This window comes from Hyla sarda, chromosome 4 (genome assembly GCF_029499605.1).
Source record: "Hyla sarda isolate aHylSar1 chromosome 4, aHylSar1.hap1, whole genome shotgun sequence".
In the NCBI taxonomy this organism is placed as follows: Eukaryota; Metazoa; Chordata; class Amphibia; order Anura; family Hylidae; genus Hyla; species Hyla sarda.
Window position 1 is genome coordinate 69666042 of NC_079192.1, and position 24114 is coordinate 69690155.

The following is a 24114-nucleotide window of genomic DNA, read 5'->3' on the forward strand; positions in this document are numbered from 1 at the left end:
TTTTTTTTTTTTTTTTTTTTAACATATTAAAAATAACTTTTTGTCTGCCTGGCCGTGTGCTCACTACCAGGCAGACTTCCCCAGCAGGCACCACGTCACTGATGCCTGCTGGGGCCTACACTCCCGCCCGTAGTTCACCTACACAGGGTGCCTCCAGTTGTTTCCCCATTGCAACTCCCAGCTTACCCTGACATCTATTGGCTCTCAGGGCATGTTGGGAGTTGTAGTGGGGAAACAACTGGAGGCACCCTGTATAGTTGAACACCGGATCTGTGATGGCCGCACATACTGCTCCCCGCTGCGCAGCCTGCAACCCCCCCCCCCGGCCCTATCACGCCACTCAACCCACTTCCCCTCCCCCTTAGTTCACCCAGAGTACCCCCTCCCCGCTGCGCAGCCCGCAACCTAGTGCTGGTATAGGTATTTTTTCAAGTTATGGCGGTATCACGATATTGCCGTGATACCATGGGGGAAACAGTGTACAAGTGCAGTGGCTGATGGTTAACCCCTTCTCCGCCATGGGGACCATGCACACGGCCCCCATGGCGGGGAAGTGGTTAACTGTCAGCCACAGCGCTATTATGATTTCCCCGATGGGCGCACTGACGGCTATTCACTTACATTTTCGCCGATGCACACCTTATAATCCCGGTCCCCAGCTGCCCTATCCCTAACAAATAGCATTTATATGTTGCTCACTTGCTCTGTGTTCTTGCCTTGGGGGGGGGGGGGGGCCATGTCAGTATCTCTCACTGATGACTAGAGATGAGTGAACTTACAGTAAATTTGATTCGTCACGAACTGCTCGGCAGTTGATGACTTATCCTGCATAAATTAGTTCAGCCTTCAGGTGCCGAGAAGTTTGTGACGAATCGAATTTACTGTAAGTTCGCTCATCTCTAATAATCAACAAAGGAGGGGATCAGTGAATGGAGGATTAATTATACATATTTACAATTGGTCAATTGGACCCCCCCCCCCCCCCCCCCCATCCACCTTATTAAAACGTAACTTTTATTTTGTGGCAGAACTTTAAAAACTATGACTCACAACCAGTCTGACGTTTTGCCACAGCAGTTGCTTTGTCAAGGACCAAGGGGCAAAAAGGAGATTTGTGGTCACCCTAGTGACCAACTGTAAATAATTCAAACAAACATTCAGGAGTCTGTGAAAGTTGATCAGCTTCTTTGTCATTCAGGAGTCAGAGAAAGCTTTGGCTGTTCAAGTATGCTGGGAGTTGCTGTTTTGCGTTGCAACAGCTGAAGCTGCAGTGTTTGTAAAGCATTGTTAGAGCAGTGTTTCCTTTAGCTGTTGCAAAACTACAACTCCAAGCATGCCCACACATCATTTGTCTGTAGTTTTGCAAGAGTTGGAGGCACACAGCTCTAGAACATAGTTTTGCAAAGATTGTACCCCCAGCTGTTGCAAAACAACTCCCATCATGGTTATAGGAACAGCTGAAGGCTGTAGTGGTGCAGTAGTGATCTCCTATACTGGATATCAACACACTTTACAGCCGGTATCCAGTATGCTGCAAAATACAGAGTAGTCTGTCTGCATAAAGATAGATGATGCCTAGTGGTTATCTTAAATTTTTTTTAACATCTTGAATCTTGATCCTTTTCAGAGTCTACAAAGACTAAAGATTCTCCACATAGCATTCTGGCAAATGATGAAGGTAAGGAATCCTACTATTATCATTCTCCCTACTGTTTATCTGTAAAATTTTAATCTACAGGGCCACATAAGGGCTTGTTTTATGTAGGACCAACTGTACTTTGTAATAACTCCTTTTTACCACAATTTATCCAAAATAAAAAAAAATTGTGGGGCGAAGATGTAAACACAAACTTTGATACAGGATGTTTCTACAGTGTACTTTATGGTAAAAATTGTTCTATACAATAATATCTTATTTTTATAGGTATTTTTACTGCTTATACAATTTTTTTTTTTTTAAAGACTACTTAACCCCTTCCCACTATAGGACGTATGTCAATCACCGCCGGAGTCCCACCGCAGCTGCTGGAGCCGCGGCAGCATTAACCCCTAGATGCCGTGATCAGTCCTGATCACGCATCTATGGTGTTGAAAGGGGGAGTGTGGGTAGCCGTTGGTTGCTATGGCAGCAGGAGGTCAGGCTATGGCAGCAGGAGGTCAGATCATGACCTCCTGCCTGCTCCGGAAGCCTGTGAGATCCAGCCAGAGGCTTTATCGCACAGGCTGTACAGTGTGCAGCTGATCGGGTCAAACTGTGCTGCAGTACAAATGTATTGCTGCATAGTATAACCTGTAAATGATAAGTTCTTCAATAAAAGTATGGGGGGGAAATTTCCCCCCTTCCCAATAAAAGCCCTGTATTATCATCAAAAACACATCATATACAGAAGTATTGCCACATCCATAATGACGTGTACTATAACGGAAATTATCCCGCATGGTGAACACCATAAAAAAAGCGCAAAAGCTGCCAATTTTGGTACAAATAGCAGAATAAAAAAAGATCAAAAGGAAGCACATTGCAAAAAAATTATCCCAAGAAAAAGTACAGCGTCGGACGAAAAATAAGTTAAGGCTGGTGGAAAACGAATGACAGAAACAGAATTTTGCTCAGAAAAGGAAAAAGAACATGGAAAGCGATATAAAATGGGTATCACAATAATTGTACCGACCCATGGAATAAATATAACATCATTTTTACCGCACAGTGTACACCATAAAAAATTTTTAAACACCAGAAATTTTCCAGTTCACAAAAATGCTGCATATATCAACAAAATGCACCACTTATATAAAGTACAATATGTCACAAAAAAACTATCTCAGAATTGCTCTGAAAAAGTGTTCTAAAGTTGTTACTATTTAAAAGAGATACATGTCAAATAAAAAAAGCCTGTCATTAAGAATAAATAAAAATGGGTTTGTCTGTAAGGGGTTAAAGGTGTAATCTTGGGAAATAAACCAAATCCTCTATCCACAGGGGAGAAGTGTCTGATTGCTGAACCCAAACTCGTTTTGCACTGTACCTTTACAAGGATATTTGTTAGCAGGTATGATGCAGGGTACCCATGTGACCCCGATTCAAACTTCCTGACAAAAATGCCAAACCTAGAGCGTTCTGTATAAAAGTGTGTTGGTGCTTCAAGCCTGAAATATATAATTATTGATAAAACCAGAACAATGTCTAGTGGGTCACAGGGCCCTTATGAGTCCACTAAAATAAAACTGTACATAAATCCAACAGTCTCTTATTAAATGCAATAATTACTGTTCAGCATCAGACCACATGGATATCCACTAGGGGACAAAAAATTAGTCTCGCTAAATCCTAAGATGGCACAAATAATACGTGGATATCCATATCTGGACTATGAAGCATCAGATGCTGAGCAGGATCTATTGCATATATAGTGCATTCAGTAAGTGATAGTTTTTCTTTTAGTGGACTCACAAGGACCCTGTGACCCAATAAACATTATTCTGGTTTTATCAATATTATATACTAGGTGAGTTTGAATATTTCAGACTTGAGGCGCCAACATACTTGTATATTTCTAGCTCTGTTTTACACCTTGGGTATAGGAGTGGAGTTGGCTAGACCAGTCAAACTTTGGTATCAGTGCGGATTGAGCCTTCTATACATAAATTTTTATTCCAGAGCATTCTGTAGTTAAAAACTGCCTCTGAAGGAAAAATGCCACAAATGTGTTGTGTCCAACCCCCACCTCCGAAATGAATTCCGAATAACTTCTTTTTTTTTTTTTTTTTCTCTCTCTACAGAGACTATACACTACCCGGATAGCATTCTGGAAATTAATAAAAGTAAGGCATCATTCTCTCTCTCTCTCTCTCTCTCTCTCTCCTTCTCCCTCCCTTTTTTTAAAGGGGTATTCCAGTGGAATTATTTTTATTTATTTTTTAAATGAACTGGTGCCAGAAAGTTAAACAGATCTGTAAATTACTTCTATGAAAAAAAATCTTAATCCGTTCAGTACTTTTTTTTTTTTTTTTTTTTTTGTCCACTATGCTCTCTGCTGACACCTGATGCCTGTATCAGGAACTGTCCAGAGCAGGAGAAAATCCCCATAGCAAACCTGTGCTGCTCTGGACAGTTCCTAACACAGACAGAGGTGTCAGCAGAGAGCACTTTGGACAACACAAAAGAAATTAAAAAAAAAAAGTAAATAATTTCCTCTGTAGCATACAGCTGCTAAAAAGTACTAAAACGATTAAGATTTTAATAGAAGTAACTTACAAATCTGTTTAACTTTCTGGCACCAATTAATAAAAAAAATTAAAGTTTTCCACTGGAGTACCCCTTTCATGGCGCACCCCAGAGTAAACTTGGTTTAGTTGACTGGGTAGGGGGTGTCACGATTAGAGGAAATGGAAGCAGTTAACGTTTCTACATTCCCTAGTACTTATGGAAAGCTTGTTGAAACAGTGCCTTTTAAAGGCCACCTCTAAAGCTTCCATGATGTAATTGACAACCATGGCTATAATCGTACCCAGTGGTCCCAACTGAGGTGCTCTAGCATTCTGTGGAGAAAATGGCAACTGAATGTGCTTGGACACCTGTCTCGGCACATCCTAGGCTTTGAGGTCTTTAGGCCGTGACTAGAGGATAGGAGAATCTCTTCCTCTGATCCACATGAGTGATGTAGTCACGTGTGTCCCAAAAGTAGATATGCTCCTGGCCTCTACTGCCTGACGGGAAAAGATGCCTAGAAGGGACGGCAGAGGATGATATTGACTGTAGAACAAAAGGTGTGTGTGTGTGTCTTGGTATGTTGAAATCTTCAAGGGGGTACCTATGGAGGGGAGGGTGCACAGAAGGGAAGGAGGGTGCTGTGTAAGTGGCAGAGCCTGGGATGGTTGTCTGGCAAGTTCTAGAAAGATCAGAGGTGCCTGTTGGCTATGTAGATTACAGTGCTATTATAACCAGATGTATTGTGCACTGTCTTTATTATTTTTCTCAATCCATTATGGTATGTTCATAGTAAAACTCTATCTTCTAGACATAGGAAAAAATGATGTGAACAGCCCCAAGCTCCTTGAAGGAGACATCATCATTACACGTGTGAGTTTTTCTCTGCTCTTCGCAATGTTTATGAACTACCATCATAATTATAGAATATAAACATATTTACTTATGATTACAGCCAGCTGCCAGTCCATACAGCGCTAAAAAGTTTTTGTGGCCGAAATATGAGGAGGAAGTGAGGATTCCATATAATATATCTAAAGACTATGGTAAGTTTATGTATCGCATTGTATAACCTTATGAAGAACTTGGATTTTAGTGCTTTCTCTCAATCTGCAGAAGACTCCTGTAGTGGTGTCAATGCTGTGTTTTCCAAAAGATGTCCCTAACTAGAAATGAGCAAACTAAGTCATTTGATTTGTCACGAACTTCTCTGCTCGGCAGTTTCTGACTTTAGCCTGCATAAATTAGTTCAGCTTTCAGGTGCTCCGGTAGACTGGAAAAGGTGGATACAGTCCTAAGTCTCCTCCATCGGAGCACCTGAAAGCTGAACTCATTTATGCAGGCTAAAGTCAGCAACTGCCGAGCTGAGAAGTTGGTAACTAATCGAATTACTAGAAGCTTGCTCATCTCTGTCCCTAATCTTAACAAGTGGGAAAAACCTACCTACTCTCCTTACCTGTACTTGTCTGAGTTAAGGCAAATTAATCTAAGCTGCCATACCACACACAAACTGGACAGTAGTGGCGCTGATCCTATACAAAAGTAGTCTTCAAATTGAGGACCCTCAGCTGTTGCAGACCTTCAACACCCAGCATGCCCAGATGCCTATTAACTGTCTGGGCATGCTGGGAGTTGTAGTTTTCCAACAGCTGAAGGCCCTACTTTAGAGACCAGTGCAATAGTCTGAGGGATTTTGGAAAAGCTTTAAAGTGTACCCGTCAGATCACTCAAAAAACAACTGTTATATGTTGCTCAGTATCTCATCCTGATCATGTACACGTACTTTGTGTCTGTGACCTACATTTCTTTCAGAATTAGCTTTATTTCTGAAATACCTTAAAGGAGAAGTCTCATGTAGAAAAAGTATTGTGTTTTTAAATGCCGAAGCAAAAATTATATCACTTACTTTACCCATCTTGTATGCAAAACCTGTTTTTCTAGCTTCTTTGTTCAGAGAGGAAGTTCAGCAGCTCCCTGTTCTGATGACTTGCGACCCCCCCCCCCCCAATTGAGCTGCATTATGCTGGGGGCCGTGATGTCACAATTTCCCATAGTTCTGTGTGCTGCCTGCAGCTCAGCTACGCTCTGTGCATGGCCAGGGCACCTCCCATGTGCAGCTTCAGCCAATCATAGTAGCCCCAGTGAGCTGAGCAAGCGTCTTCATCTCCTCGGCAGGGAAGCACGATCTGACAGCCAGTTCAGTGTTTATAAGGGCAAGAACGATGTCACAAGAAGCAGAGGGGGAGGGGAGATCCCTGCACTGATCACAATCTGACAGCAGGTCAGTCTGAAAGAACGATGTCCTGAGAATAGAAGCAGGGGGAAACACTGAGCCTGCTGTTAGGAAAGTGATCAGTGTCTAGGGGAGTGTATGGCAACCCACCCGTTCTGCCCACCCTGGATGTCAGGCAGAACGGGAGGAGAAGATGGAGGCCGCTTCCTGGCCAGAAGATGGCGTGTGGACTGCAGATCGTCGCTGGAGATGGGGTGGGGGTGGGGGGGGGGAAAGGAAGGGGGGGGCAGTAAGCGATATTTACTGCTGCCCTTCCTAGTGGGTACCAAACAAACTCCCAGACAGCCAAAGGCTGTCTGGGCATGCTGGGAGTTGTAGTTTTGCAACATCTGGAGGGTCAGTTTGGAGACCACTGTTACAGTGGTGCCCAAACGGTAGCCCTACAGATGTTGCCAAACTACAACTCCCAGCATGCCTAGACTGCCCAGGCATGCTGAGAGTTGTAGTTCTGTAATATCTGTCCCTTCAGATTTAGCAATTTTCATGACCTTTTTGAAAATTGCTGCTCTATTTTGAAGCCCTCTAATTTTTTTCAAAAAGTAAAAATGTCTATTTTATGATGCCAACTAGAGATGAGCGAGCTTACAGTAAATTTGTGTTGTCACAAACTTCTCGGCTCGGCAGTTGATGACTTATCCTGCATAAATGAGTTCAGCTTTCAGGTGGGCTGGAAAAGGTGGATACAGTCCTAGGAGACTTTCCTAGGACTGTATCCACCGTTTCCAGCCCACCGGAGCACCTGAAAGCTGAACTCATTTATGCAGGATAAGTAATCAACTGCCGAGCCAAGAAGTTCGTGACGAATCGAATTTACTGTAAGTTCGCTCATCTCTAATGCCAACATAAAGTAGACATATTTTATTTGTGAATAAAATTTATTTGGAATATCCATTTTCCTTACAAGTAGAGAGCTTCAAAGTTAGAAAAATGCTAAACTTTAAAAAATTTCATGAAATTTGGGGATTTTTCACCAAAAAAGGGTGCAAGTAACAACGAATTTACCACCAAAATAAAGTAGAATGTCACAAAAAACAATCTCAGAATCAGAATATTCGGTAAAAGCGTTTGAGTTATTAATGCATAAAGCGCCGGTCAGTATTGCGAAAAAAGGGCTGCGTCCTTAAGGGGTTAAAAAAATTAATTTTTTTGGGGGGGGGGGGGGGGGGGGGGGGCAGGCAGGGACCTAAAAAATTTTGCTGATGATAATGTAGAAAGGGGCCATTTAACAGTTAAATATTTTTGTATAATTCTAATTTTTTTTTATATATATATTTTTTTTGATGGTACAGGTACTACAGCTCCCATCATGGAACAGTCTGTTCCATACTGGGAGTAGTATGAATAGACAGAACACAGCAGGTGTCACTCCTGACACCCAATGCAATTGTCCTTTCTATTGCAGAGATGGACCACTTCTCCTGCGCTCGCATCTCTGCACTGTACTCTGGCCGGCCAGTGATGTGAATAGAATTGACATCACTTATTCTTACTTCCTGCAGAGAACTGCGATTGGCCAGATGGTTCAGCCAATCCGAGCTCTCTGCGGGAAATATGAATAGATGTGTGTGATATAGATTTCACACACTGGGACCAGAGAAGAGCTGCCAGCCTGCATCTATATATTATACAGGATGATAGCAGCGGGTGTCAGGAGTGACACCTGGGGCGCTCTATTAGCACAGTCTGTTCCTGTAGGGAGTAGTAGTTCTACCAAAAAATGTAAAAAAAAGAAAAATGAATCACACACTATATACATTACTAATAAATATTTATTGAATTTATTCGGATTGAATTTTTTAAATATTTTTTTGCCCATTTCTACCAATGATGCTACCAAATGTGAGTGGGTTTCAGAAGGTTGGAGGCAGGAAATCTGGGAGCTCAGAAGGACCTGCTGTCTTGTTTTTCTAGTATGAAAGTGACACCTAAAGCAATGCTGTTAGAATCTATCCCTCATGATGATGAATAACTAATGTAAGCATTCATACCTGCAGGAGAATATCATCAATTCGTCATATTTCAAGCATTCAAAGAATTGGAAGCCAAAACATGTATACGCTTTATTGAACGTACAAAACAGAGAGACCACGTCTACATCTTTCCGGGAGAAGGGTGAGAAAGCAAAAATGAACTATAAAAAGTTTTACATCTAAAGAAATGTTATACTGTTAGATAGGGAAATTAGTGGGGTGAGGGTGACATAAACCACTTGGCAAGGGGAAGATTACCGGGCATATGGGGTGTGCTTGTTTAGCTGTGGCATTGTAGCGAAGCTGCATTTGAAGTAAATGAAGCCAACTTGTAATACCACCCCAGGTATTGCAGATGAGTCTCAAAGTAAATGGTCTTAGTTGAGGTATCGGGTATGCCCACGCCCATACATACAGTTCCCCTTCAGTCTGCTGCTCTGCAGGGGTCCGATTCTCCAAAACAGTATTCTCAGAACAGGAATTTGTTGGTTGTCATGGAAAATGCCTTTATAGTAAGCCGTGTATTTCCCTTGTCCTGAGACACCACTGTATATTATAGGAATCTATACTCGTTATGAACAGTTTGCTTAGATTGTGTTATGTTTTCCAGCTGTTATTCCCACGTTGGATGTGTTGGGAAGATGCAAGCACTCTCGCTGGGATTTCCATGTATACGAAAGGGAAAAGGAGTTGTATTACACGAATTGTTGCACATGATTGGCTTCTGGCATGAGCACTCGCGGAAAGACCGGGAACAATTTGTGGAAATCGTTTGGTCTGCCATAGACGAAAGTATGGTTAAAGATGTTCCAAAACATGAGTTAAATTGGTTGAGACATTTTTGTTCTGTTTAAATCATTATTTTAGGTTTACTTTCTCCAGTCTACATCCTTCATATGTGTTGCATACCAAAGTCTATAGCTGTGTATAAAGGTGTCTCTCTCACACCCCTAATTCAAAATTCTGCATCTGGGTACTTGACGTTTTTTGACATTCAGAATTCACACTGGGCATAAACAATGCGTAATGAGGTTTTTCCAAGTCATGACTTTACCTCTTTGCTATGTGGACATTTAGGGTATGTTCACACTACAGAGTAGTATGTACACACTAATAGACTGGCAGCCGGCGGCGGTAGGACGTCACCATTGACAGCTATGCAGTGCTCACGGACTTCCACGCAAAGAATGAACATGTTCTTTCTTTGCGCGGAACAATTTCAGGTGTGAAATTCCGCAGTATGAACGGGTCTCGTGGAGAACCATTCACACTAATGTTAACTTCAGACTGCGGAATTCCGTAGTGTGAACATACCCTTACATCCACCCTTCTTTGCATTTAGGCATACTGGTTTATTGCTTTCCATAGGTTACTAGTAATGGCAGCTAATATAATTCTGTCTTCATGGATCCTGCCTTACAGCTCCATACAGTCTTCAAGGTGTGACTTCTATGGAGTCCTATTGTACCTCTGCATATAATATAATATATAATATACAAAATAAAATAAAATAAAAATCAACTGGTGCCAGAAATTTAAAAAGATTTGAAAATTACTTCTATTAAATCTTAATCCTTCCAGTACTTATTAGCTGCAGAGGAAATTATCTTCCCTTTGGAACACAGTGCTCTCTGCTGACATCTGTCCATTTTATGAATGGTCCAGAGCAGCATATGTTTTCTATGGGGATTTTCTCCTACTCTGGACAGTTCTTAAAATGGACATGTCAGCAGAGAGCACTGTTTCAAAAATTTCCTCTGTAGAATTCAGCAGCTAATAAGTACTCGAAGGAATTTTTTTATTTTTTTTTTATAGAAGTAATAAACAAAACTAACTTTCTGGCACCAGTTGACTTAAAAAAAAAAATTAAATAAATAAAAAATTTAAAAAATTCCACCAGAGTACCTGATTTTCTATTTTTGCATGAATCCAACAGCATAAATGATTTTTTTTCTATTGGACTATATTACAGAGATATATCTAAAGTGCAGCGTATATGGAGACACTGCCATATGCATGTAGCCTAATATTTTATCAATACCTATTGACTGAAGTTACTTTTTTTTTTATTTTTTTCATAGCTTCCTAATTGTGAGTTTTTTTTTTTATTTTTTTTTTAAGAATATCTGCGGAACTTCTGTTTGTATGATACAACAAACATGATAGTAAAGTATGACTATGGTTCCCTCCTGCAATACTCCAAGTAAGTTTGGAATACTGTACATTTGTTCTAATACCTAAACAAAAATGTCTTTAAAATATGCCCTAATGTGCCCAAAGTTCTCCAATCCACATGGAAATTTAATTTAATTTTGTTACCAGTTTTATTGAAAACATCCACAACTGGACAAATAGATGGAGGAGGGGGAGGGAGGGAAGTGGGAAATGTGTTTTGATTTAGGCAAGATAGTGTCAAACAACTTTTTAACATAATAATCTGTTAATTGCTGCTCCCATAAAGCTTCCAAATTCTGTAATGCCCTTTATGTTGCATTTAAGGTGGGAATTTCAGATTTTGCATGTAACTTTAAAAGATTTACAATTTTCACAAAGATCTTGTTGATGCTGTAAAGTTATTAGGGTGTTTGGTGGAGGGGGGGGGGGGGAAAGCTTAACCCTAACTTAAATGGGTACTCTGACCCTAGACATCTTATCCCCTATCCGCTGGGGACCCTTATGATCTCTCTGCTGTACTCGACATTTATTTAAAGCGTCGTCGGCTCATGATGTCACAGCCAAACCCCCCTCAATGGAAGTCTATGGGAGAGGGCGTGACTCGCTAGAGGTATTGGATGATGCTGACCTTTATCTCAAGAGATCTACTGCGTTCTCTACTTTGTCTTGATCTACTTTGGGTCAGATCTAAATTGTCCCTCTGAAACGTCTTGCCACAGAGGGTCTCCTACACTGCTTCAACTACTTTCATGGTACAGTGTTTGTATTAGTCAATTTGTAGTAGTCTGTGGGTTACAGTGGTTGCAACATTTCCTTTCAACCACAAATGGGCCTCCTAACTAGACTAAATTCAACAGAGCAGTCCTAGGCCTAGTGGGAACAGTTGGTCCCAACAATGCTGAAATTTATCCAAATACCTTTTTTAAGGACTGTACAGACACACCTAGTCTAGGTTTCAAACTAACTTGAATATTCAAAATTAAGGGAAACATGAAATGCTGACATGCTTCCTTATCAAAGCAATCTGAATTACCGTATAAGACGCACTTTTTCTTCCCCAAAACTGGGGGGGAAGTCGGTGCGTCTTATACGGCGGATACACCCCTATCGCGGCGGTCCCTGTGGCCATCAACGGCCAGGACCCGTGGCTAATACAGGACATCACCGATCGCAGTGATGCCCTGTATTAACCCTTCAGACGCGGCGATCAAAGCTGACCGCCACGTCTGAAGGGAAAGTGACACTAACCCGGCTGTTCGTGACCGCCCCGATTTCACCGGCGGTCCTGAACAGCCCAACTGAATAGCCGGGTTAGTGCTTACAGGACACCGGGAGGGACCTTACCTGCCGCCTCGGTGTCTTCTCCGTTCAGGGATCCCCCTGTATGGCTGGCGCTCTCCTTCCTCGTCGTCACGTTGTTGCGTCGGCGTGCGTAACGACGTGATGGCGGCGACAGAGAGCGAGGATAGCAGCAGAGACGGGGACACTGCGACAGCGATGGAGCAACATCCAGGGCAGCGGTGACTGGTCCGGAGCGGCGGGGACACGTGAGTACGATCTCCTCCGGCAGTGGTTTTCAATCTGCGGACCTCCAGCCAACGGCTGTCCGGGCATGCTTGGAGTTGAAGTTTTGCAACATCTGGAGGTCCGCAGGTTGAAGACCACTATTGGGTTCAAAATCTTTATTTATTTTTTTTAGATTTTGCTCCTAAAAATTGGGTGCATCTTATACGCCGGTGCGTCCTATAGGATGAAAAATACAGTACATTTCTCTATGCAAAGTGTCCAGGGGCTGAAGTGTGTGCTGTATATAGCAGTCATTATATACTAAACTATTTTACGACATGTAATGCTTGTCACTATTTTTTTTATTTCCTATGCCAAAAAAGCGTTGCATTTTCAAAGTCCGGTGCTCAGACCATCAAGCCAAAAGACCCCAGTGCAACAATCGGCCAAAGAACAAAACTAAGTGCTTCAGATATTCAGAGAGTAAACAAATTGTACCAATGCCCTCAGTACGTCCCATCACCAGGTGAGAACAATTCTAAACTGTTAACTGGTATTCTATTGAAAGGCACAAATCTAAGTACTCCTAAAGTCATACAAAATGGTAGTATTTTTATTGTATTTCCCACTGCTTGATGGGGTAGTTGATCCACTCTATATATAAAGAAGCCCTCCACCACACATGGATATTTGCACAGTGAATATTGACCAGAGTTAGTAGGTAATCTACAGTGGTAGACCCATTGTAGATGTATTGCCATTGACTGCAATGGCAAAGTCACAATTTTCAATAAATCTGCAGGTATTCTGGTTTGGACAGCGGAATTAAAACTAGCTCTGCACATTTCTGAAACCTGTGGATTACTCAGTGTTCAGTGTGCGTTCGTGTATCTTCGGCTCTCCCATAGAGATGCATGGAGGGGGCGTGTTGGCCACCGTTTTATGCTATGGTTGACACACTTCATTCATGGGAATAGTCGGAGTGCTGGGCAGGAGATCGTTGGGGGGGAGGGGGTGTGTGTATCAGTTATGTACGCCCTGGAGCTTTAAAGAACTATGAAGTGAGAGCAGGAGCTGCACTCTTTACAGTGGTCAGTAGCAGTTTCTAGCAGTAGCTGGGCACTTACTGTTAATGATGGGGAACTGTGATCCTGCTGCTTCCAGTCATTAATCCTTTAGAAGCTGTGCTCAATGGTTATCACTGTCTAAAGGCATGTATGACTATTGCTGGTTGGCTCAGGGGGCTCATCGAACCTCGTAAATGTGATCACAGGGGTCCAATAAGCTAAAATGGAGAGGGAGGGTCCCCGTGCCTGCCTGCAGCTGTCAAAATGGTAATGTGAGACTGCATCATTGAATTGTCAATCAGTGGAGAGCCGATCACACACTAATGCGAAGTAAAAGGATTTGCATTATACAGTAAATGCAGCCTAAAAGTCCTTTTTTTGTAAAATAGGCTTATAAAATTATATATACCGCTCTCCAAATACAATTTATATTTTACAAAACTGCAAATGATAAACATATTTATCACCGCATGCAGAATTGCTTAAATTAAATAAAATTTTAGTTTACACTGTTTACTGTGTATGGTCATAAAGAGACAAATGCAGGTTTTTGGTTGTGTCCCATCAGAAAATTGAATACAAATTTATCAGTCCCATCAATACAAAAATGGAACCGATAAAAATTACAGATCACAATGCAAAAAATGAACCCTGATAGAGCCCTGTATATAGAACAAAAAAATTACAGGGATCAAGAGGACTATCCAAGAGTTTCTCTACAAATAACTTTCTGTTTAAAATTACACAATTTTTCCATAAAATTTACCCAAAGGACAATTGGTCTTTTAATAAATCACAATTTAGTGTCATCTGCAAATATTTGCAATCCCTCCTACAAGGTAATTAACACATTAAAGTGGACCGAATACTACCCCCTATAGTACCCCATTAGTAATGCCCATCCAAGTAAGGAAGTCACCCAACAGAGTAAGTTCCGCGTAAGCCAGTTGCTAAGCCATTTGCATATATCCTCCCCTAGTCCCAGCATCCTCATTTTATATACTAACAATTTCTAAGGCATTTAACCTCTTAAGGACACAGGGCGTACCTGTACGCCCTGAGTCCACTCCCTTTCTATAACGTGGGGCCTCTAACAACGTCCGGGACCCGTGGCTAATAGTGCGCGGCACTGATCGCGGTGCCGCACGCTATTAACCCTTTAGACACAGCTCAAAGTTGATTGCCGCATCTGAAGTGAAAGTAAACTACCCCAGCTAGCTCAGTGGTCTGTTCAGGATGCCACAATTTTGCCGCGGTGGTCCCGAACAGCTGCAGGACACGAGGGTCCCTACTTTCCTCCTGTGTCCGATGACCGAATTACTGCTCTGTGCCTGAGATCCAGGCATGAGCAGTCAAGCGGTAGAATGATCGATCAATGTTATCCTATGGGAGAACAATGATCAATGTAAAAGATCAGTGTGTGCAGTGTTATAGCCTCCTTTGGGGGCTAAAACATTGCAAAAAATTTTATAAAGATAATTTAACCCCTTCCCTAATAAGTAAGAATCCCCCCCCTTCCCATTTAAAAAGTGTAAATAAAAATAAACATATGTGCGGAAATGTCCGAATTTAAAAATATATTGTTAGTTAAACCACAGTCAATGGCGTATGCACAAAAAAATTCCAAAGTCCCAAAAAATATTTTTGGTCACATTTTTATCTTAAATGAATAAAAAGCAATCAAAGTCCAATCAATACAAAAAATGGTACCGCTAAAAACTTCAGATCATGGTGCAAAAAAATTAGCTTTCATACCGCCCCCGTACATGGAAAAATAAGTTATAGGGGTCAGAAGATGACAATTTTAAAGGGTACCTTTCATCAAAAAAAAACTTTTGATAGATTATAGATGTATGCAGAATAACTTTCCAATAGCATGTTGTTAAAAAATACGCTTCTTTCTATTTAATTTTCCACTTTCAAAAAATGACCACTAGGGGTCTCCCTACCAGTCCTTTTTTTTTTTTTTTCATAATTTCAGACTCATGCTAGAGTCCTAAATCTCAGACTGCAGCCGGGACACAGACAAGCTCAACACTGCTCCCTGGCAGTGTTCCGGCTGCAGTCTGAGATTTAGGACTCTAGCATGAGTCTGAAATTATAAAAAAAAAAAAAAAAAAAAAAAAAAAAAAAAGACTGGTAGGGAGACCCCTAGTGGTCATTTTTTGAAAGTGGAAAATTAAATAGAAAGAAGCGTATTTTTTTAATGACATGCTATTGGAAAGATATTCTGCATACATTAATCTATAATATATCAAAAGTTTTTTTTTGATGAAAGGTACCCTTTAAACATAGAAATTTTCCTGCATGTAGTTATGATTTTTTTTTTTTTCCCAGAAGTACGACAAAATCAAACCTATATAAGTAGGGCATCACTTTAATCATATGGACCTACAGAATAAAGATGTTTCTAAGCAGTAAATTTCTTGGTAAAAATGACACCTAAGCCCCATAAGTTACAAAATGTGGATTTTTCTTCAATTTTGTTGCACACTGACTTTTATATATGTGTATATTTATTTTATTTATTTATTTCCCGTTTGCCATAGATTTTTGGGTAAAAAGTAGAATTGGTGGCGCAAAAAAAACAAACCGTCATATAGACTTTTAGGTGCAAAATTGAAAGTTATGATTTTTTTTTTTTCCTTTAAGGAGGAAAAAATTAGTGGACCCCCCCGGGTCCGTACTCCTGTGCTAAACATCTTATCCCCTATCAAAAGTATAGGAGAAGTTTTAGATTGCAGGGGTTCGAGTGCAGGAGCCCCTGTTTGGAACCTTGCCTCTCCTTCACAATGGCACGTCATGACTCCCACCTGAAGCGGGGGCCGCAACATCCCCTCTATATGGCACTATGGGAGAGCCAAAGATTGCCGAACGGCTCTCCCATAGAGCTATCATTTTGTTAGAAAGGAATATATATATTTTTGCACCACAATCTATAATTTTATATTGGTACAACTTTATCACGCTTAACCCCCTCCTACCTCTCTACCCCAGCTTTCCAGCTACACGGTCTATACTGCAGTTGTGCCTAGCACTGCTGCAGCAAGACACTGCCTAGAACATCCCCCCTCACACTATGCACTTACATAGTACCATGAGTGCTTGCTCAGTAAGTAGTAGACTCCTCTCCATATTCTTAACCTCTTAAGGACACAGGGCGTACCTGTATGGCCTGAGTCAGCTCCCTTCCTATAACGCAGGGCTGGGCCCAGCCTCTAACAATGGCCGGAACCCGTGGGTAATAACGGCTATCAGTGCCGTGCGCTGTTAACCCTTTAGACGTGGCATTCAAAGTGAAAGTTAACTAATGCTGGTTAGCTCAGTGGGCTGTTTGGGATTGCCATGGTGAAATCGCGGCATTCCGAACAGCTGCAAGACACCAGGAGGAGCCCTACCTGCCTCCTGCTTGTCTGATTGCCGAATGACTGCTCAGTGCCTGAGATCCAGGCATGAGCAGTCAAGCAGCAGAATCGTTGATCGATGTTATCCTATGGGATAACAATGAACAATGTAAAAGGTCAGTGTGTAGTGTGCTATAACATTGTGGAAAAGTTAGATAATTTAACCCCTTTCCAAACAAGTTTGAATCAACCCCCCCCCCCTTTCCTGTGTGTTTTTAAAAAAAAAGTGGTATTACCGTGTGGAAATGTCAATTATAAAAATATATCATTAATTAAACCGCATTATCAATGGCGCATGCGCAAAAAATTCCAAATTCAAAAATAGCGTAATTTTGGTCACTTTATATCATGAGAAAATGAATAAAAAGCGATCAAAATCCGATCCAAAAAATGGTACTACTAAAAACTTCAGATCATGGTGCAAAAAATGAGCCCTCATACACAGAAAAATAAAGTTATAGGGGTCAGAAGATGACAATTTTAAACATTAATTTTCATACACTTATTTTTTTTTTCCAGAAGTACAACAAAATCAAACCTATATGTAGGGTATCATTTTAATTGTATGGACCTACAGAATAAAGAGGTCCTTTTTCACCGAAAAATGAAGAAATGAAAGCCCCCAAAAGTTACAAAATGGCTTTTTTTTTTCTTCAATTTTTGTCGCAAAAGGATTTTTTTTTCCGTATCCCCGTAGATTTTTGTGTAAAACGACTAACTTAATTACAAAGTAGAATTGGTGGTGCAAAAAAAACCATAATATGGATTTTTAGGTGCAAAATTTTAAGAATTATGATAATTATTTTTTTAAACCCTGAGTTCTTAAGGGGTTAATGTTATGCCAGTTTCCTGCAGATTTTTCTGAACGTTACATGGAAAAATCTAACAAATTTTGGGGCTTTAAGAAGTCAAGATTGTTCCCTCTCGAGCAGCAAAAATACTCAATAAGGTGGTGTACAACAATATGCATATGTAGGGAAGTGAGACACCTAGAGCCCAGGACTCTATTTTATTATTTATTATTATAGTTTTTTTTTTTTTTTTTTTGGGGGGGGTTAGGGAGTCATTTTGGGTAAGTGGAGTAATTACCGAAGATGTTAGCTTTATAAAGGCTTTCTATCCGCCTATATTGGGCCCCCCCCCCCCCAACAAAAATGCTCATAAAATACCTTTTAGGCATTGATAACTTTTTATGCTCAGTATTAAAATTACAACTTTTTTTTTTTTTTTTCTCTCAAACTTTCAGATGACAATGACATTGTAGTTGTTCCTGACACACTCTCCGGTGATGCTACTTGTCCTGAACCAGGTATGACAGGCCTGCTTGACAAGCCATTGGTTAACATCTTGTCCTTGAATCAAGAACAAGATCCAGTTTCTCCTCCGCAATCTGAAGAATCCAAAACTGGCCAAGATACCCTCCATTCTTCTGGCCCAGAGTCTGCTGCAGATGTGAACTCTTTACTAAAAACTGAAGTTAACGGGTTTGTGCATTCTGTCACGAAGGAACTTCCCCATGTAACTACAGACTTGACAATACCTAATGGGAATGCTACAGTAGAGTCTGTTCAAGGAACAATTGCTCCAGAATCCATGCACTACCCTTCTACAGTTTCAATTGCACACAGGTCCACTGAGCAACCCCCAACAGAGCCTCCTAAAAGAACAGCAGCTCGTGAATCCATACATGAAGACAACCCTACAGTTGTAAACACACACAAGAACACTGAACACTTACCAAGTGACCACAGTCCAGCAGTCACTACTATTTCTGCTGTAGGTTCTTCTGTCACCAATTCAGAATTAATTTTCAGAGGTACCACCCAGTCGGCTCCAGAACTCGTATTCAATTTCACTGCAACTCCTCAAGCCAGCATTAATCCCGAAGAAAAAGGGACAGAACACTCTACAAAAGAAGCAATTCCTAAAATCCATTCATGTCACCGTACAATGACAGCTTCTGCCATTAGCGAAGGCTCCTCCACTGAGGCAATGTTGCCAACGTCCATCTACATGCCAAAAAGAACTACATCTACTGTTGATATAATGGAAGGCCACACCATTTTGCAAACTTCAGCAAACTATCAAAGTAGTGCAAAGCAAGAGCAGACTACAACTGAAGATACATGGATTTCCTCAGGATCTGGTGACACTGTAAATGCATATGGAGAAGACTATGAACTTGTGAAGGGAAATCTCCCAAAAGTTGTTAGGAAAAGGTCTTTAGCTTGGAAGACACTGGGTTCATGGTCGGAGCACCATCCAAGGCCGATATATGGTTATAAATTAACACATTCATACGAAATAAGAAACAGTTCATTGATCATTGAACCTTCTTGTGGGTTTGCACATGGACTTTGTGGATGGAAACAAAGTAGTGAAGATGACTTAGACTGGAGACTTGGTTGGAGGAATCTGAATGCTAATGTTGGCCCCTCTGGACCTGAAGGTTGGTTTGTCTTTTCACAACTTGGAGAATAAAGGGTTTTTATATTTTGAGCATTTTTATGTATATGTAATCTTTAAAAAAAAAAAAAAATTATATATAATTTTTTTTTTTTTTTTAAGGCTTCCATCTCTCACTAAAGCACAGTGCAGGAAAGAGGGTCTACGGTCAAAAGGCTTCACTTCTCAGGCCTGTAGGTCAGCTGTCTAATTGTATCTCCTTTTGGTATGGTTCACGACATAGTGTTAAAGGTAAGTTCTACAATAAGACTTATTTTATTTATTTTTTTTAAAAAGGGTGTTATCCAAGAATAGAAGAAAAATATTATAATTTTATTTTGTCAGTTTATTGTGGGCAGGGTCACACAGGGTGCATCCAGAGTGAAATACAAACAGCAGTCAGAGGGACTAGAGTCCACTCATAGTGGCGAATTTCCTGCTGTAGAAATGCACCGCTATGAGCAAACACACAGCTACCCAGCTGCAGCAGGGAGTTCGCTCTGCAGTTTCCCCTGACTAGTCAGTGAATCCAGAGCATGGAATGCGCCCTGTGTAACACTCCCTTAGCATAAGTTTTTCTGCTGTTAGAACAGCATTTACTAATTGGATTTGCACATATGTAAACATAAATTAATGGATTTAACACATTAACAGATCGTTGTGTTAATGCTCGGTAATGGTGGTCCCCTCATCCCTTTTTGTACAGATAATGGAGGCTTTTTTTTTTCCATTTAAAGGGGTACTCCGGTGCAAAACTTTTTTTTTTTTTTAAATCAACTAGTGCTAGAAAGATAGATTTGTAAATGACTTCTATTAAAAAATATTTACCCTTCCAGTACTTTTTAGCAGCTGTATGCTACAGAGGAAATTTTCTTCTTGTCCACAGTGCTCTGATGCCTGTGTCACGCTGCTCTGGACAGTTGCTGACGTGTGTCGGTCTTGTCCACAGTGCTCTCTGCTGACACCTCTGTCCATGTCAGGAACTGTCCAGAGCATCATAGGTTTGGTATGGGGATTTTCTCCTGCTCTGGACAGTTCGTGACACAGGCAAAAGGTGTCAGCAGAGAGCACTGTGGACAAGACAAGAAAAATTCAAGAAAATTTCCTCTGTAGCATACAGCTGCTAAAAAGTACTGGAAGGGTAAAGATTTTTTAATAGTAATTTACAAAGCTGTTTAACTTTCTGGCACCAGTTAAGTTAATTAAAAGTTAAAGGGGTACTCTGGATTTTTTTTTTGACTCTGCATGAAATTCAACTTCACTTTGCTTAAGCTAAAACCAAAAAGGAGTAACAGCAGGATGACTGTCATGCTGAAGAGACATTATATTGGAGGGGGTCTCTTCAGTGTGGATCTGGTCTGATGTTACAAGTCAGTGTTGTAGGAACATCTGGAGCACCTATTTAAATGTTTTGTGAGAAGCTTCATCACAGCTGGTACTGTTGTACATTTAGTAGGGTTCCCTACCTTGGAATTAGAGCAATTGGGAAGAGATGCCTAAACTATAAGATCAGGTTCATGCAATACCCCCAGGAATGCAGTTTTTATTTGTAATGACCAGATCTATATTAAAATTTTTTTCCTAAAGGTACTCTGAATGTCTATATAGCATCTTCTGGTGGGGAGAAGACACTCTTGTGGTCATCTGATGGTCAAGATCATGCAAAGTGGACTAAAGCCCAAATAATGCTACCACCACCTCTTCTGCACAACCATGCCCAAGTAAGTAACGGCTTTCAGATAATTCCTTGGTATCTTACAACATAGTAATCTGGCAACAAAGACCTGTTTATTTACAAGATATAACTATATAATTGCGGTAGTAAAATTTTAAGCGCGTCAAAAAAATCACACACATTTTAGTTTCAGACTGATACAATAGATGCATGAAATACTAACTTTTTTTTTTTTTTTTCCCTTTTTAGGTGGTTTTGGAAGGAGTTCTGGGGCCGTCATACAAAAGTAACATTGCTATCGATGATCTCTATGTTGGGCAGTGCAGTTGATGTAAAGTTGCATTCAGTTAATAAACCTTTTAACAAGGGCCTTGTGTGCAGAATGTCTTACTGCTTTACCAAATGACCAGTAGAGGGAGCTGATGATGTAGAGTTCTGCCTATGCTATCCTTGGTGCTGAACAGTAAATTGGTTTAATCAAGGGGTTAAAGCACTGATGGTTTTTCAAGCACACAACCTACGTTCTCTACTAATTCAGTACACAAGCAGAATAGCTGCGGTATATATTGCTTCAATATCATGCAATAATTAGGAATATTGTGAAATTTTACTAGAGCCGTATGTAGGGAGTTTTGTAACTGGTTAAGAGTGGAGATGAACTAAACTGTAAAAATATCCAGATTCTTGCTATATCAAGTGGCGTCTATCCCGGAGGCTACAGCATTAATGTCTGTGCTGTGTGACTGAAGCACCGAATGCTATTATCTGAATGCTGGTGAGATTAGTAATGATGCTCCCGGTGGTTTTGTAAGTAATGTGCAGTCACTGAACTCTCTGCTAACAAATATAAACAGCAGGAGGAAGTGCTGGCGGAACACAATTCGGGAATAAATCTGTATAGTGAAGTGGATTCAATATGAGACTCCCTCCCCTAGGAAGGGGGTTGAGCTGTAGAGTATCTGACATCACGCTAGGGCTGGAGAAACATTCTACTTTAAAAGCACAGAAAATCTGCATTTCTCACCTTACTGAGAGAAGTCTAAGAAAGACCTTTCATTTCACTGGAAAAAAAGAACAGGAGAAACTCTTCAGACAACACTTGGATGTATCCTTGACCACAAGAACTATTTAATGCCTACAACTATAACTTCCTCAGCAGAACTTTTTTATGAAGTTCTGAGAACCTTTAACCCTGCATGAACAAAGCTGTGGACTGATGGAGCCAGAACACTTGATTGGAAGACTTCCTTAGCCTGGACTTTTACTATTCTAAAAGATCTACCAGTCTTAATTTGAGGTCCTAAACATGGCATTTACCCTCTCTTACTCAATACAGACCACTGCTGCTATAGCAGCGATCATTACCTTTCTCATCCTTTTCACCATTTTTGGAAACTCTTTGGTGATCATAGCCGTTCTGACCAGCCGTTCACTGAAAGCTCCGCAGAACCTCTTTCTGGTATCTCTGGCTGCAGCAGACATCCTGGTGGCAACTCTGATTATTCCATTCTCTTTGGCAAATGAGTTAATGGGATATTGGTACTTTGGGAAGACTTGGTGTGAGATGTATTTGGCCCTGGATGTTTTGTTTTGCACATCCTCCATAGTGCACCTGTGTGCCATTAGCTTGGACAGGTACTGGTCTATTAGTCAAGCCATTGAGTACAACTCCAAGCGGACTCCTAAGAGGATAAAGTGCATTATTCTAATGGTCTGGACTCTAGCAGCCTTCATTTCTTTGCCTCCGTTAATCTACAAGGGCAAAAAGGAAGACCACAAAAATGAGAAACCTCAATGCAAGCTGAACGAGGACCCTTGGTATATTTTGTCCTCCAGCATCTGCTCTTTCTTTGCACCCTGCCTGATCATGATCCTGGTGTATCTGAGAATTTATGTCATAGCAATACGTCGGAGCAAGAAAAACAAGGCTCGCAAAGAACTCCCCAAACAGCCCTGTTTCTCAATTGACTGTCAGACTAAATGTAGTCTGGAGAACTTACCCGTTCAAACTTGCCCTACTCCACAGGAGATGCCTGATAGCGACCTCCATTATGGTGGTAACCGATCCCTGCCAGCACTGTCTAGCAAAGTCAAAGAAACAAATGGCCATGGGCCTGCCATCATGGACACTGTTGTTACAGCCAAAGGGGTTGCTCTGCTGCCAAAAAAGTCACGAGAGACAGTCTCTATGACAAAGAAGAAAAGCCACATCAACCGGGAAAAGAGATTCACCTTTGTCCTGGCTGTGGTCATTGGGGTATTTGTCTTGTGCTGGTTTCCTTTCTTCTTCACATACAGTCTAGGAGCCATATGTCCTGAGTTGTGCTACATCCCACAGAGTCTCTTTCAGTTCTTCTTCTGGATAGGGTACTGTAACAGCTCACTCAACCCAGTTATCTACACCATATTCAACCAAGACTTCAGAAAGGCTTTCCGTCGGATTCTTTGTAGCCATTGGACGCATTCAGTTTGGTAATGAACAGGTTGCTTAGAACTCTATTTATTAAAGTCTAACAAGCAGAGATATTGGTGTATAGAGAGCTAGATGTGGGATATACTAGAAAAACCAAATCCATCCCTACTGCAATCTTGTGTTTACTGATGCTGGAAATAATGCTTTTACATTTATATAGTCTGCCAAGCGGAGCTTGGTCAAATAAAACCATTTACATGTGTGATCCACATCTGGTTTTGCAAGTGGTTAAGTCTATTCAGTATATTGCAGTCGCTTCACATTTTATAAAGAACATTCAGTGTACTCAAGTCTATCAAGCTAAACTACCTTAGTTAAAATTTTACTCTTCATGATCTACACCTGTCCTAAAACAAAGACCTTTTTGTCCTAATGCAGCAGATTTACTTGAAGTTCTGTTCTACTGTGGCAGGCAAAACAGTAACTGGTTAACTCTTTGGTGTGGCATCATTTTTTCTGTGCTATTGGCATAACACAATGTAGTCTAACGTGGACTCTCTAGTTGGTGACATAGTCATGATATGCCTCAGATCTCTGAAGAAGGTGGTAATCCTGTCTATGAACAGACCTATATCTGATTATAAAAGACAAAAAATAATCTCACACTCCAACTCTGCTCCGAGATCAGTTTTGAGATTTGGCTAGATGTCATAAGCCTGGTGCCATAGTTGCAAGCTGTTTTTATTTGATTTGGGGGGGGGGGGGGGGGGGGGGGTTTAGTCACGATTATAGGATGGGAATGAAATCTAATAAGCACATTGAGATTAGCTTTTATTTTATTTTTTTTGCCTCTTCAGTAGAAATGTCAGATTTGGATTGGGACAAAGGGCATGGGAATAGTTTGCTGCCCGGTACAAACTGAGGCTGCTTTTTGTACAGTACCTGTCAGTGTGCAGAAA

General features: G+C 40.9%; 2 protein-coding genes across 2 annotated transcripts; both read left to right on the top strand.

Annotated features, from left to right (window-relative positions):
* The first annotated feature begins 991 nt into the window (after positions 1-991).
* Positions 992-21111, top strand: ASTL (astacin like metalloendopeptidase). Its single transcript, XM_056569207.1, has 13 exons — positions 992-1007; positions 1628-1678; positions 3781-3822; positions 5019-5080; positions 5163-5253; positions 8495-8612; positions 9081-9262; positions 10592-10673; positions 12535-12677; positions 17869-19071; positions 19191-19319; positions 20655-20788; positions 20992-21111. Exons 7-13 carry the CDS (start codon positions 9112-9114, stop codon positions 21070-21072), a joined length of 1923 nt encoding a protein of 640 aa, XP_056425182.1. The 5' UTR covers positions 992-1007; positions 1628-1678; positions 3781-3822; positions 5019-5080; positions 5163-5253; positions 8495-8612; positions 9081-9111; the 3' UTR covers positions 21073-21111.
* Positions 21112-21788: 677 nt separating this feature from the next.
* On the top strand, positions 21789-23832 carry ADRA2B (adrenoceptor alpha 2B). Its single transcript, XM_056569208.1, has one exon. The coding sequence runs from the start codon at positions 22049-22051 to the stop codon at positions 23216-23218; it is 1170 nt and encodes a 389-aa protein (XP_056425183.1). The 5' UTR covers positions 21789-22048; the 3' UTR covers positions 23219-23832.
* Positions 23833-24114: the final 282 nt, after the last annotated feature.